Source organism: Pestalotiopsis fici (assembly GCF_000516985.1).
Source record: "Pestalotiopsis fici W106-1 unplaced genomic scaffold PFICI_Scf_1, whole genome shotgun sequence".
NCBI classification, from domain to species: Eukaryota; Fungi; Ascomycota; class Sordariomycetes; order Amphisphaeriales; family Sporocadaceae; genus Pestalotiopsis; species Pestalotiopsis fici.
The window spans coordinates 6,603,648-6,617,537 of NW_006917091.1; the positions used below are offsets into that span (position 1 = coordinate 6,603,648).

Consider the following 13,890-nt stretch of genomic DNA (forward strand, 5'->3'; position numbering starts at 1 on the left):
CCGCAAAAAAAGTTCCTGTACCAGAAAATTATTGCGGGGCAGATACGGTTATCGATATGAGCGACGCTAAGCATTGTGACCAATGAGACTTTTCTGCATAGAGTTTTTGACCCACTTTCTGCTTGGTCTTCTGGCTCCTGGACATAAGGAAACATGCGATCAAGTCAATATTGAAAATAATCCAATTGAAACTACCTGTCATCTTTTAATCCTCAATTGTCATCTTGAAAGTGGAGACCAAGAACTGCCTTTGCTTCAGATACTCCAAGCCTCGTAGCGCCCTCGATCATGAGAAGGTAGACAGCCATGCTATCAACACGAGCATCATGGATGTCCCAAGTTAAGACTGCTGGGGCATCTATAAGGAGCCTACGATCCTACAGCAGTGCTCCGCCTTCAAAGTACGCGGATACACGTCGTGCACGACTGTCACGATTATGGCTGCCTACACCAGGTGCGACAACAGGCTCTGAGCATGAGGATAGTCATGCGAAACTGATCAGGGCCGGTTTTCTCCGGCCGTCACATGCTGGCATCTTTCATATGCTGCCGCTTGGGCAAAGGGTTATGGAAAAGCTCGAAAAGCTGATCGACAAGCACATGCAGGATGTTGGCGCTCTCAAGGTGTCTCTGTCGTCGATATCATCCCAAGCGCTGTGGGAAAAGACTGGTCGTCTAGAGGGATATGGTCCGGAACTGTTTCGTTTCGCCGACAGAAAAGAGACTGGCTATCTGCTTGCGCCCACCCACGAAGAGGAAATCACATCCTTCTTCACCTCTCATATCTCATACAGAAACTTGCCGCAGAGAATCTACCAGATCAGTCGCAAGTATAGAGACGAACTCCGGCCGCGACACGGCCTCTTGAGAGGGCGAGAGTTTGTCATGAAGGACTTGTACACTTTCGACGTGGACGTGGAGACGGCATTGCAGACATATGCCGAAGTCAGAGCCGCCTATTCACGGCTTTTTGATGAGTTGAAGCTCCCCTACTTGGTCGCCGAGGCCAGTTCAGGAGATATCGGAGGAGACCTGAGTCATGAATACCATCTTCCTTCGTCGGTGGGAGAGGATAATGTCATTAGCTGCGACAGCTGTTCATACGTTGCCAATGAAGAGCTTGCAGTTTCCAAGCCTCGATCGTATGCTGATGGTCAGGACAAGACTTCAGTGCAGAGGACATGGCACGGCCTCACAAAGGACCGCTCTACTCTTATTGTTGTCAATTTTAGAGCTTCGTCCGACTCTGCCCACCCTGCAATCAACACACATGCCATCAAGGCCATTGTGCCCGACTTGGATCCAAGCATTGAAGATGCCGGTGCCGTATGGCGTCGTTCTACTGAAGCCGAAAAGGCCAGTATGAAGACTATCCGTCTGGTTGACCAGAGCGACGCTGGCTTGAAAGAGGAAGAAACATCGGCACCGGATTCCGAAACAGTCATGACCCAGCACCCTGAGACAGGCGAGCCTCTGAACCTCCTGCAAATCCACGACGGCGATGGCTGCGCCCAATGCGACTCGGGCAAGCTTCGCGTGCAAAAGGCTGTCGAGCTCGGCCACACGTTCCACCTCGGCACCCGATACTCGGCCCCCCTAGACGCCCAGGTCCGCCTTCGTGAGAACACCCTCGTCCCCATCCAGATGGGCTGCCACGGTATTGGCGTGTCTCGCATCGTCGGAGCCGTGGCGGACCACTTGGCGGACAAGAAGGGCCTCAACTGGCCCCGAGCTATTGCCCCTTATGAGGTTGTCGTTATCCCCGGGCGCAACACCAAGGACGAAGACGGCAGTCTCGTCTATGATCACCTGCAGAAGCATGACCGCAATGGCGAGCAGCAACCCATTGACGTTATCCTTGATGATCGGACCGAGTCCTTTGGCTGGAAGATGAACGACGCCGACACTATCGGCTACCCGGTCATTGTTCTACTTGGACGCAAATGGGACGGTGAGAGGGTGTGCGAGGTACAATGCAGGAGACTTTCCATCAAAGAAGATGTACCATTTGAACAATTGCCCGTATTTGTCAACGACTTGCTGGCAAAGCTGTAATATAGATGCTTCCAAGGCATTTCACTCTGCTATCATAGCTATGTACATTACTGTATATACCAAAAGCCATCAGTCGGTCCAAATTAGAGATTACGAGGACCAATATATTTCCATGCCACTTCGTATCACTTTTCCCGCAATTTTGATTGGCAATGTCTACATGTATTGCCCATCTCACTTCCAGTCAAATGTATTAGCCGACAGACATGACGAGTATAGAATGTCTGCTCGACAAGGACCTGTCATAGTCCCGTTCCAGGCCCTACAGTAGTATATGTTCACAGAACGCGTTCCTTGTTGCTCCAAACAATGTACTTGTTCCAGCTCACGACAAGGGCAATTGTTCGCTCCTTCATTGAGATGGTCATGACACGGACGTGTACGTCCTTGATCAAGGGACAAGACCACTTTGTTTCCACCAGATCACGCATAGGTATATAAGGAAAGCGAGCTTCGGATCAAGGTTAACCCTGCATCACCATTCACCATTACGGTAACTTCTACAAACAATACAACTTTATCAGTCGGTAAAAGAAAGAAATTGAGAGGAGAGTCTCTTGGAGCAAGAGATAATTTTCCAGCAGATAAGAGTCCAAAAAGCATCTCTCTACAGAAAAGACAGCAATTTCTTTTTACTATCAAAGGATAAGGATTAGACAAGAATAGACAAATATCAGTCATGTCGGCTTACAACATGAACTCGGCACTAGGACTGGATTACTACCAGGTCCTCGGAGTACCTCGCGACGCCACGACCGAGGAGATCCAACAGGCCTTTTCCCGATTGTCACAGGCTCCCGAGGAGGCCGAGAGTGCGGGAATTCCCGATGGGATTCAAGTCGTGCACATGATTCGAGAAGAGGCTTACAAGACGCTGACGGCCGACGCAGGCGAGCGCGAGGCGTACGATGGGGACCTGCGACGCTCCTTTATCTGGTCCTTTCTCCAGGCTCGGGGTTTCCAGGTCAAGACGACCACCCGGCTTGGAGAAATCATTGAGTTTCTGGAGGAGGAGGACTTTATCGGCTTCATGGCTGGTGAGGGTCTCCCGGTCAAGGGCTGGCAACTGTCTCTGGACGGTCGCTACTATTTCGAGCTTGGCAGTGGCCGAGAGGAGCGCAAGGCGGCCGAGTCTCGGTCTCTTGTCATTGAAACTCGACCTGTTCCCGTAATGGAGCCTTTGTATCCCGTAGCAGAGTCTCGACCTATTATTACTGAAGGGACGATTTCATATTCCAATGAGCTTCCAACACGGGTTGAGCTTCCAGTGATGGAGGCTGAAGCTCCTCGCCCACATCCCTCGAGCAACAGCATCCCAAGCTCTGGCTTCTCTAGCATTTGGTCCCGAATGCCCCGCGTATGGGACGTATTACACCACATCCTGTTTTATCTGCTGCTGGCTTGTCTATTGTTCCGCATTCCCAACGAGGAAGTACGGACTGAGTCAAGTCACCGCGACGACGCCCGGATGAACCACTACGAGGTTCTGGGCGTCCCGGCGACGGCCTCGGTCGAGGACATCAGGAGGGCGTACCACGCCGCCGCACTGCAGTTTCACCCGGACAAGGTGCACGCGGGGGCCAACGGCTCCAACGCAAAGGCCGGAGTTGACGACGACGAGGAAGAGGTCAATGAGACCATGTGCCGGATCAACGAGGCGTATTCGACGCTTTCGACCGACGCCCGCTGCCTTTATGACCACGAGACCTTGCACGGTGGGAGCCGCCAGTACGCCGAGTGCATGGAAGCGTTTGGCTTTGCCGAAGCCGAGCGGCTGATGGAGCAGCGCGTTGAGATGGAACGAGAGGCGAGAGAACGGGAGCAGAAGAAGTTACGGCAGATGGTCAGGGAGGGAGGAACCACCAATTCTACGGAATTGTCGTTGGTCGTCCATCCTGTCCATCGTGCCGTAGATTCTGCAAAGTTCTCCCTGTCCAAGTCCCTCCGCGCTGCCGAAATGGCCGTCTCCGAGTACGTCGTTCCGGTCGCGCATGTCGTGTCCAGACGTCTCCGTATTGCCGGGAACAGACTCTACTTGATATGTTACAATCATGAGTCGACTCGGCTGGTTGTCTTTTTCCTTGGACAGTTGATTGGCATTGACATTTGTGGAGCAATTTGATCGTAAAAGTTGCTTTTATTCTTGCAGATTAGGTACAGTATTCCGTATTGTTTTCTATGAATTATTATTATTATTATTATTATATATTGAAACACATTGTTGTCAATTCCCTGTCAGAATCAGTACTTGAACATTGCTCTGATTAGTTTACCAGCAGTACGCCATCCTTGTAGCATTATTTAGACAACCTTTTGGTTTTTCTCTCATTTCAATCTTCATTTTCATGTTTACTTCAAGACATGGTGAAAATTAAACGCCAAGACTTGCTTCTATTGAAGCGACTCACTGACCCTGACCCGTGGCTTTGACACCATTGACGACTGACTCATCATCAATGCGTCTCTGCTTTCATCTTGGGTTCATGGCGACAAAGAGACATCTGATATGTTCGCTTATAACGCATAAAGGATCAAATAAATAACGAGAAAGAGATAACGTTGGTGGCTCCGCCCAAGACTCCGCCCGCTAATTTAGCAAGCGAACCCTTGGACTGTGTCACCATTGAAAAGAGTATAATGCTCCAGAAGTGGCGGCGGCGGCGCGCGCTGACGGGTATTGACAAGAAAGTTTACGTATATCCTCAAGGTCCGTGCCCAAGAAACGGCTCGCCAAGGTTCAATGTCAAACATTTGACGTTGAGAAAAAGTTGTACCGAACCACAGTCCTGTATGATTGCCACCGCCTTTGGCGTCTTTGCCAACATTGGGGGGTGGATGCTTTTTTCTTCATCGCATTGATCAGATCCGCTATGGCTTAGAAGACGGGATATCCTCAATAAGGTCAGAGCGGCCTTGATAAGACATGCAACGGCGGTGAGAGAGAGAAAGAGATTTTCAATATTGTCGCGAAACACGGTTAATAAGCTGAAGTGGAGGATTGCAGCTTTAATTACATCGCGATCAAGCTGTCGTCAAGATATTTCAAAAGGACCGATCATGACCAGAAGCAGAATAGTATACGGCATACATTCCATGGACATTCAACCCAACGCCGCCGCCACGCGCGCGCCCACAATTTGCACAATTGCCAGGGTTTCCTACTAGGCAGGGCAGAAGGGGAGAAGGAAAAAAAAAAAGAGTGATGCAGTGTTCAAACAAGCCATGACAGCAGGCAAGCCAAAGGAGTTCGAGACTCTCGGATCTACACACTGCCAAACCGCTTTGGTGCACAAGCTCGGCCAGGGTCTGCGGGTTGCGGAACAATTCAATTGGGTTGCATAACTTTTTGACAGCTTCGGGAATGCAAGGAGATATACTGGGGTGGTGGGTAGTAGGTAGGCTGGTAGGGGAATCAGGGAATAAAAAGGGAGCTGGGGGGAAGGGGGTTGATTGATGAGCGACGTGCCTTGTGTGTACAATATGCTTGCTGGCTGCTTATCGCGCTTCATGGGAAATAAATGAGACTGAACCTTGGGTGTTTCCCGAATAGGCACCACTGCCCCGTGCACCAAACCCAAACGAATACCCACCCCTCTTCGATAACCTACCTATTGACTTGTACAATATCTGTGTCTCTCTTTATCGTTTGGCCACGACGACACGTTAAAAGTACGGAATATATGCGATTGAGTTTTCTCATATTGTGGCTTGCAGGGTCCCAGACAACCAAAGCCTAAGAACGCCCTCAGTCGGAGCACAGGTGCCTTCATGGGATGGTCATAAGGGCGATTTGCAAGCTGATTCTCCCGAAACAGGCGGTGTCATGGGGAAAAAAAGATGTGGGAGGATTCCACATCATAAATTGTTTGAGCTGCCATCAATCGTTTGGCGTTCTTTTCTCAAGTGATTTCTGTAGGGGTTGACGACATGGCTACATACTATTTTCGTCCGTCAGTTACATTCCATGTGTGGAACATGATCTCTTATCAACAGCGATCCCCGCCAAAGGGTTCATCAGATTGCGTATTGTAAAGAAGAATGTGGATTTTGTGATCCACGATATCGTCTCTTACCTTGGCACAGTATATCTTCTTGCACCGACCCGGCATTCAAATCACGCCGAACACAGGGCACACGCGAAGCTATTTGACGCGCAACACTGTCTCCCGCCCCAGCGTCTATCTCGCCGCAAGATCCGAGCATCCTTGGTAGTATCTATCTATTAATTATAACCTAAGCTGAAAAAGCTAGGGATGAGGTCTGATTCTGGGCCTTTGAATTCCCCACTGCTGCTGCTGACGATTGTCAAATGCCCCCTTGCTGCTTGTGCCCCCATGTCTGTCAATTGCCTGTGTGCTGAGAGAGATGGACAATAGACAGCCCTGGGCAACTTGGGTAATTGAGGCTGCTCTTCACTTTCTATCAGCGCCCGCCCCAACGATCCGTCAAGACCCCGCATTATACGGAATGCATACCGAATTGGACAAGGCCGGGCCGAGCGCGCAGCAAGGGCGAAAAATGTGGTCCCCCTCTTTTGATAGGGTAAACGTACATGATCATCCGCATCTACTCTAAATCGTTGGCGTATATACACATAGTACATGCGGCAAGCATGCATGCGCCTTGTCTGCCAAAGTAAAAGAATGGGGCGGTACTTCGTACATGAATTTGTAAATGGACGGGCCAAAGACACACACGCACGCGCGCGCACGAACACAACCCTCCCTGTAAGGTAAACGGGCAGGTGGGGGTTGCCTTTCGACCCAAACTATCGCGCTCTAGGTATAGAGCAACTATAATGTGTAGATTACATACATTAGATAATGGATGAGACCTCCGCATCCCGGGCAGTTGCTGATTCTGTTCCCGAATTCGTCTTCACTCTCGTGGGAGTACTCTCCTCACTACTCATAGACACGACAAACAAGTCCGTTTACACAGAGGTTCGGGTTCAGAAAGACGACAACATCTGGCGGGGACACCAGAAACAACAAGCAACTCGTTGGCTGCTGGCACGGCATGGAAACTCGACGGCGTTGACGCCGATACATCAATTGTGATACAAAGACCGGGGGGTTGGTACAGCAAAGCATCAATTGAAGAAAAAGAAAAAAGAGATTCAGCAAAGATGGATCTCTCCAGGGACAGGAGCCCGAACCTGATGATCATGGACGTGCTGTTCATCTCGCTGGCCTCGATATCCTGCCTGCTGCGGTGCTACACGCGCGTCTTTGTGGTGCGGGCCTTTGGCATCGACGACTGGCTCATGCTCGTCGCCATGCTCTTTTACGTGCTCTACATTGTCAGCGGCCTCATCAGCGCCGCCCACGGCAGCGGCCGCCACCAGGACACGCTGTCCGACGCCGACTTGTCCATTGCCATGCGCAACTGGTGGCTGTGCTACCTCTGGTACGACGCCTGCATGGTCTTTGCCCGCCTCTCCATTGGCATCTTCTTCTTGCGCCTGACCGTCAAGCGCCTGCATCGGTACTTGATGTACTTTGTCATGGTCACCACGGTTCTCTTTGGGCTGGTCTTTCTGGGAGTCGCCATTGGCGAATGCACACCGGCACCATATTTTTGGGACAAGACCATAGAAGGAGGATGGTGTGTGGATGACCGTATTATCGTGGCTCTCATGTACGTATACAGCGCATCTTCGCTGTTCTCGGACGCAACATATGCCATCTTTCCCATATTCTTGATGAAGGGATTGCAGATGGACAGAAAGACCAAATATGCCGTTATGCCGATTCTGGGGCTCGGTTGGGTGTAAGTGATTTCGTCTCTGTTCTTCAGAGCCGAATTTCAACATATAGCACCGTCACTAACTCCGTGTCATGCAGGGCTAGTATAGCAGTCTTGATCCGCTTCGCATACTTGACCACACTGGCTTCAGAGGACTTTACATATGACGCCATCACCATCGCCATTCTTTCCTCGGCCGAGCAAGGGCTGGCCATCACCGCCGGTAACTTGGTTACGCTGCGGCCGCTCTTTACCCGCAAGTTTGGACTTTGGAGCTCCCTCGCGCGCGACGGGAATTCGGCCGCCAACCAGCACCCGCCTACCATTGGTGCCGTCGACAGGGCAAAAGGCCGAGCCGCCTCGGCCGCATCAGACCCAAGCGATGTCGGCCTCGCAACTTTTCTGCGGGGCTACGCAACCGATGAGGAATCAGGAGTACCAATGAAGAGCCATGATGGCGCCTTGGAGCAGCAAAGCGTGGATACGACGACGGATGGATCCGGGGCAAGTCAAAAACGGAACAGTCACGTATGGTGTGCGCCCATGGAAGATGAAAACGAAAGTCAAAATGGACTGCATCATCAGTCATCGAGGGATACCTTGACTGATATAACAAAAGCAATGCCGGCCACTTTTCTAGCAAGGGAAGGCAGGCTTCGAGATAGTGGTGGCACATGAGATATTATTCATAACCATAATGATGAATGAATTACGACCTGATCTTGATGCGATCCTTTCACGACTTTGACCTGCTCGGCGACTGCTTGAACTATATATGACTTGCGAGTCGACTATCATGACGACTGCATCGAGCAACAAGAGCAAGTGGGGTTCCACAGGCAATTAATTGGAGTCGAAATTTAATTAATTCAAGCAATTGTTCATTATCATGATAGCTCGTTTATAATAGGTACATGCTCAACTGTTCTTCCCGATTTTGAACCTAGACTGCCGCCCCAAGAATTTGGCAAAGTTTAGCAATCACGAACTTACAAGCGATATTTTCCCCCCAGAGCATGGAAGTTTTCATATTGCAATTACTCCATATTCTCCCCAACTTGTCATTCATTTCGATACGCTCAGAGTTTCCCAAGCTCTTCCATAGCGGCAGAGATTGAACGCTCAACGTGCTCGTAGCGAGCACGTTTCGCTGCCTCTACTTCATTCACAAACTTTCTCTTTGCCGAAACCTTATTACGTAACTCTTTGATACCTTTCAAGGTATTCTTGTAAGCGCTGGAAATCTCGCGACAGTCGTTTTGGAACACTCGTGATACCTGACGCAAGTCTTCCTGTTGACGTTCATGTAATTGAGCAACAATCCTTCGACCATTATGATTATACTCCTCAACAATATTATTGAGCTTGCCGTCCTGAGAATAAAGTTTTCCAATGATTGCCTACGATCTTGTCAGTGTTGCGAGTATTGGTAAATCGCACCAGGCTTACCGTAGTCACGGCATGTATCGTGTCCACAAGATCACTAGCAGCTCGATCCACTTCTGTTCCTCCTTCTGTTTCAGAACTGCCCTGATCCTGCTTCTCTGTTGATGATGCTTCCAAGTTTGCTCGGTCTTCGTGGTATCCTTCACTCGAGTGGCCATTATACATTCGTCGTGGCAGGCTCGCACCGGTGTCTTGTCGAAATGCACCAGCTGGTTGATTGTAAGGATGAGATCCTTGAACATCCGGATACTCGACTCCAATGGTCCGAATTCGAGACTTACTGGTCCGGTGTTTGTCATTCTCCACAAGCTCTCGGTTAAACAACGCGGCTTTGGGGTAAATAAATGGGCGGACTGCACCCCTCTGGCCTCGATGACGATCAGTAGTCTCAATGTTGGATAATATGTGAGTTTCATTACTTTCATGTCTTCTTGGGGCTCTGAGCAGCTCCTCGGAGAATTCATGCGTCTTCTCGTTGTGTCGTAAAACCGCTTCAGCATGGTTTTGAGCTTCAGTCTTCCGTTTGAGTTCATCAACAAACACCGAGGTATTCTGTTCCCTGCTATCGGTCCCTGGAGAGAAGACATCATCATGGTCAAGAACTCGTGGTTTGACATGTTTCTTTAAGGCCTGTCTTGCAGCGGGTCGAGCACTCACGCCAACATGGAGATGATCCAATGAGGATGATGCCCTCTCTCTTGGCTCATGACGTCTTGGGCTGAGCATATCTTTGAAGGCAAAGTCTCGAACTTGTAAAGGTTCGCCTCTTTTGAATCTGCTCGCTGTCGATACCACATTGCTACTTTGAAAGTGTGAGTGATCTGACATATCTCTAGCACTGATACCCCTTTGTTGTGAATGGTACGTGTCTTGGTGAAGCAAAGGAGCTTCCTGCTTACCGCCAGAGGGTATGGGCTGAGAGTAATCATATTGTCCTGGAACTCTGTGATCAGTTGCGGGGGACTGGTTTGTCATTGGGTGATCTCGATTCAACGCTGGACGAGGGACTGGGCGGGGATCAGCGTTTTCATCGACTGCGGCTTGATGAAGGACTGAGTGAAAAGATCTCGAGCTTTCTGAGGCGTCGGCAAAATCATAGCCCTTCTGTCGAGCTGGCATCTCAGCCGGCAAAGAGTTTGCCGTGGAAGAGCTGGAGCCACCCGAGATGGTAACATTGCGCTTATCTAGATCATGCTGGGAGTTGCTCTTGTCCTGCCTGTTATCAGCAGCAACACGTTGGGGGTTGTTCTTGTGCTGTTCAATGACTCTCTCCTCAATTATTGTTGCCTCTGAGATGCTCCTCGCTGCCGGCAACGACATATTTCTGGCAGCTACAGTGGTCTTGTTTGGCAGCACTCCTGAGACCATTTTTGGTTCTTGATGTGTGACTTGGTCTTCCATGTTTACCTCCGATGCTGGGATTATGTCGCAATCATCCTCAGTCTGTGGTACTTTGTGATTAATTGCAGGCGCCTCCTTCCCGTAGTGCATTGAAACTTTTGGGATAGCAGATTTTCTCGCCTTCTTGGATTCGCGAGCATGGAGTTCTTCGTCGTGAATGCTGTCTCTTTTACGTGACCCGTTAGACTGTACACCAACTTTGTGCGAAGGCGTGTCTTCTAGAAGACTACTCGAGTTTGTCTGACGAGGCTCGCCCCTTTTTCGGAATGGCAGCTTCTTCTTGGCTGGCATACTTCTTTCATGCTCTGGATCAGGCATAGCTGGAGGGAGTAATTGCTCGTCAATGTAATGATGATCATCGCTGTCCGAGGGGGTATTTCCTTCAAGTCCTACGCCGGTGAAGTCTGGCTCTGAGAGAGCATCGTTAACACTGCCATCAGATACCCTCACTCGGCTCATATGTTGTGTGACGCCAGAATGTCCATTTGAATGCACAACATCTTGTTGAGCCTTGGCAGACGCCACTTCAATTCCATTCTGTTTGGTACTAACTTTCTTGATCATAGATTGTTTGGGCTTTGTCAGATCTTGCTCCCCGGCATGGTCATGGTTTGTCGGATGCGTTTGGTGGTCGTCCACTTCCAGAATCTTTTGCTTCTTGGTCGCAACTGCTGACTCGTCGTCTAGCTGCATTCTGTCCTTGAGTTTGGTACTGCCTGCGTTGCGTGTCAGATGAGTTTGAACATCATCCGCTGTGGAGTCCTCAATGTCGTCGATCGCAAAAACCTCTTGTTCTTGTTGCTCTTTGAGTCTGGAATTCTGTTTGCGTCTAGAAGCCTTCTTTGGCACAGGGTTTTGCTGAGCTCGGCCGGCTCGGCTGCCTTGGGATTTTCTGGAAGGCTTCTTTTGTTGACGGGTCTTGGATTCATTTGGGGCTTGTTGCGATATATCCTCATCAATCTCGTATGGGTCGTTATTATCGTGTTTCGGCAGTGATGCCACTGTAGCTTTCTTCTTGTGGGTTTGTGCATCTGAACTTGCAGTCTTTTGTTTGGCTGTCTTCGCACCACTTGCTCTTCCTGAATTGGCAGTCTCAGGGGCTTGTTCGTTGTGGGTTTGATCCACGTCCTCGGTAAAAGGCTGCTTGGCGATCCTGCCCCTAACGACAGACTTCTTTTGAGTTTTCTGCTTCGTACCTGCGGATCCGCTCTGCTCGGATGCTTTCTGAGCAGCACGACTCTCGTACAATCTGCGTGCTGAACTGCCTTTTCGCTCGGCTTCGGATGACTCTTTCTCACCAGAATTGATTTGCTGTCCTCTGGTTTGTGCGCGTGTAGCTGGCTTCTTCCGACCCGAACGACCCTTTTCCTGGCTCGGTTCGTATAGACTGCCGCTGTCAGACACATCATGAGCAGAAAAATTCGGAGGATCTTCAGGCTCTGCGTCTGTCTCAGAAGCATCGATCTGCTCGAAGATGTCAGAAATGCCAGCTATATTTTGACCGAATTAGATTGTTGAAAAAGATTTACATACTATAGATTCAGGGCGTGAATCGGGTAGCTCGTCTTGGCTCTGGAAAGGCTGTCTGGTTGCCTGGCTGTTTCTCAAAGATTGGGACATGGATTGCAGAGCCGAAGGTAGGTCTTCGTCATCGCCAAAGTTGTCACTATTGTCCAAACCATTGCCTGGGTTGTCTGGATCATAATCATCAGTAGCCGAGCCCAGACCTGTTGTCGGAGTTGCCGCTGTTGATGACTCTGGCGGATCTTCAACGGGCAGCGGAAGAGGTGTATCCCTGCGCAGCGTTCCCATTGTTGCTTCTGGCGAGTCTTGGTGTTCCTCGTCGTCCATGTCGTACGCCTTTGGTCGAGACACAACAGTCTCAAGAAGGTGTGGACGAAACGATGGCTCAAAGAAAGGAGAGCTGACCAATCACTGACCAAAGGGCTTGCTACTGGTCCAACCAGAGTGAATCCGACAATTTGAGTGTCTCAGAGGGCGAAGCGCATGACGGAAGAAAATCAGAAATTCAGGAGCTGGTAGAAGTTGGAAGATTTGTGCAAAGGCTGAAAAAAATCAGGTAAGGCAACTTCTTGCATTGATGTGCTTTGGGGAAGGCACGATCGCCCAACCCACCACATTGTACCAACCTGATACCACTCATGCTCGCGCCTTCCCTTCTCACGACAGCAGAGGAGGGATTTACTGACTGCTGGAATTCATCAATGATTGACTGATTTTGAAGTAGGTTGATCATATGCATTCTAAGTATAGGCAGATTGTCGGCTCAATGTTGACTCGGGGACTAATGTATACCAAAACTGTTCAAGTGTCCAGGCAAAGTGAGCACAACGATGGAAGCATCAAGATGGGTATAACTCAGTAATCACGAAGCCAGAAAGCTGACAGTAGTTGAAGTGCGATAAATTCTCTTAATACGTCTATTTCAATATTGCTCTCCACTGGCGTGGTGGTTTGCAAGACAAGTGACACTTATGATGTTTCTTACCATGCTCACGTCTCACATAAATGTTGTTGGAAGCTGTGAACTTGAATTCGGCTACCGTTTCGCCTGCAATCTAGATCGGCAGCAACAGTTTGTCCAACGGAATGCAATCGTCATGAGCATTGCCAATGCAGCAAGGACTCCACTTCCATATTGTTGACTCGGGACAATACCCTCAGTTTAGTCAAAGGTACTCCTAAAGCAATTGCAGGTTGGGTGGTCCACCGTCGTCATGATAGCGATGGCATGGTTGAGACCAGGTCTTATCTGTGTATAGCATTCGAAGCATCATGATACCATGATTCTGCGGCTGCTGCCACATCAAAACAATTGATACAGAGACAACAGTTGCATGGTCTCTGCATGACAGAACAGAGAACTGCACGAGACACAAGGTCAAGAGAGGTTGAGAATTATCATGATAGACCAGGAAGAAATAGAGAACAAATTATCATAGCCTTTCGGCGTTCATTCAATTCGCTCATGTGCACAAAAGCCCAAAGATGCAACGGGGAAATAGCCGGCATGATGCCGGTCGGTCTCTGAGGCCGTAGCTGACTTGATTCAGTCTGCTGATGTGTGACGAGGCCACTCTCTTGCTGCCGCAGAGCATGTGGTTATCTCGTGCGATGTACACGAATGCAAGTGTTTCCATGCAAAAATATCAACCCATGCCATCCAGCCAACGCCGTAATCATTTTGCCTCAATTGTCTTTTTTACTCCTTCGCCCAGT

The 13,890-nt window shown here is 49.7% G+C and overlaps 4 protein-coding genes across 4 annotated transcripts; 3 read left to right on the forward strand and 1 right to left on the reverse strand.

Annotated features, from left to right (window-relative positions):
* Nucleotides 1-306: 306 nt before the first annotated feature.
* On the forward strand, nt 307-2,055 carry PFICI_01928 (uncharacterized protein; the record flags this gene model as incomplete). The annotated part of the gene is made up of 1 exon (XM_007830509.1): nt 307-2,055. The coding sequence occupies one exon, from the start codon at nt 307-309 to the stop codon at nt 2,053-2,055; it is 1,749 nt and encodes a 582-aa protein (XP_007828700.1).
* A 679-nt stretch (nt 2,056-2,734) lies between these two features.
* Nucleotides 2,735-4,177, forward strand: PFICI_01929 (uncharacterized protein; the record flags this gene model as incomplete). Its single annotated transcript, XM_007830510.1, has 1 exon — nt 2,735-4,177. The coding sequence occupies one exon, from the start codon at nt 2,735-2,737 to the stop codon at nt 4,175-4,177; it is 1,443 nt and encodes a 480-aa protein (XP_007828701.1).
* Nucleotides 4,178-7,183: 3,006 nt separating this feature from the next.
* On the forward strand, nt 7,184-8,481 carry PFICI_01930 (uncharacterized protein; the record flags this gene model as incomplete). Its single annotated transcript, XM_007830511.1, has 2 exons — nt 7,184-7,827; nt 7,902-8,481. 2 exons carry the CDS (start codon nt 7,184-7,186, stop codon nt 8,479-8,481), a joined length of 1,224 nt encoding a protein of 407 aa, XP_007828702.1.
* Nucleotides 8,482-8,882: 401 nt separating this feature from the next.
* On the reverse strand, nt 8,883-12,501 carry PFICI_01931 (uncharacterized protein; the record flags this gene model as incomplete). Its single annotated transcript, XM_007830512.1, has 3 exons — nt 8,883-9,203; nt 9,253-12,114; nt 12,184-12,501. The coding sequence occupies 3 exons, from the start codon at nt 12,499-12,501 to the stop codon at nt 8,883-8,885; spliced, it is 3,501 nt and encodes a 1,166-aa protein (XP_007828703.1).
* Nucleotides 12,502-13,890: the final 1,389 nt, after the last annotated feature.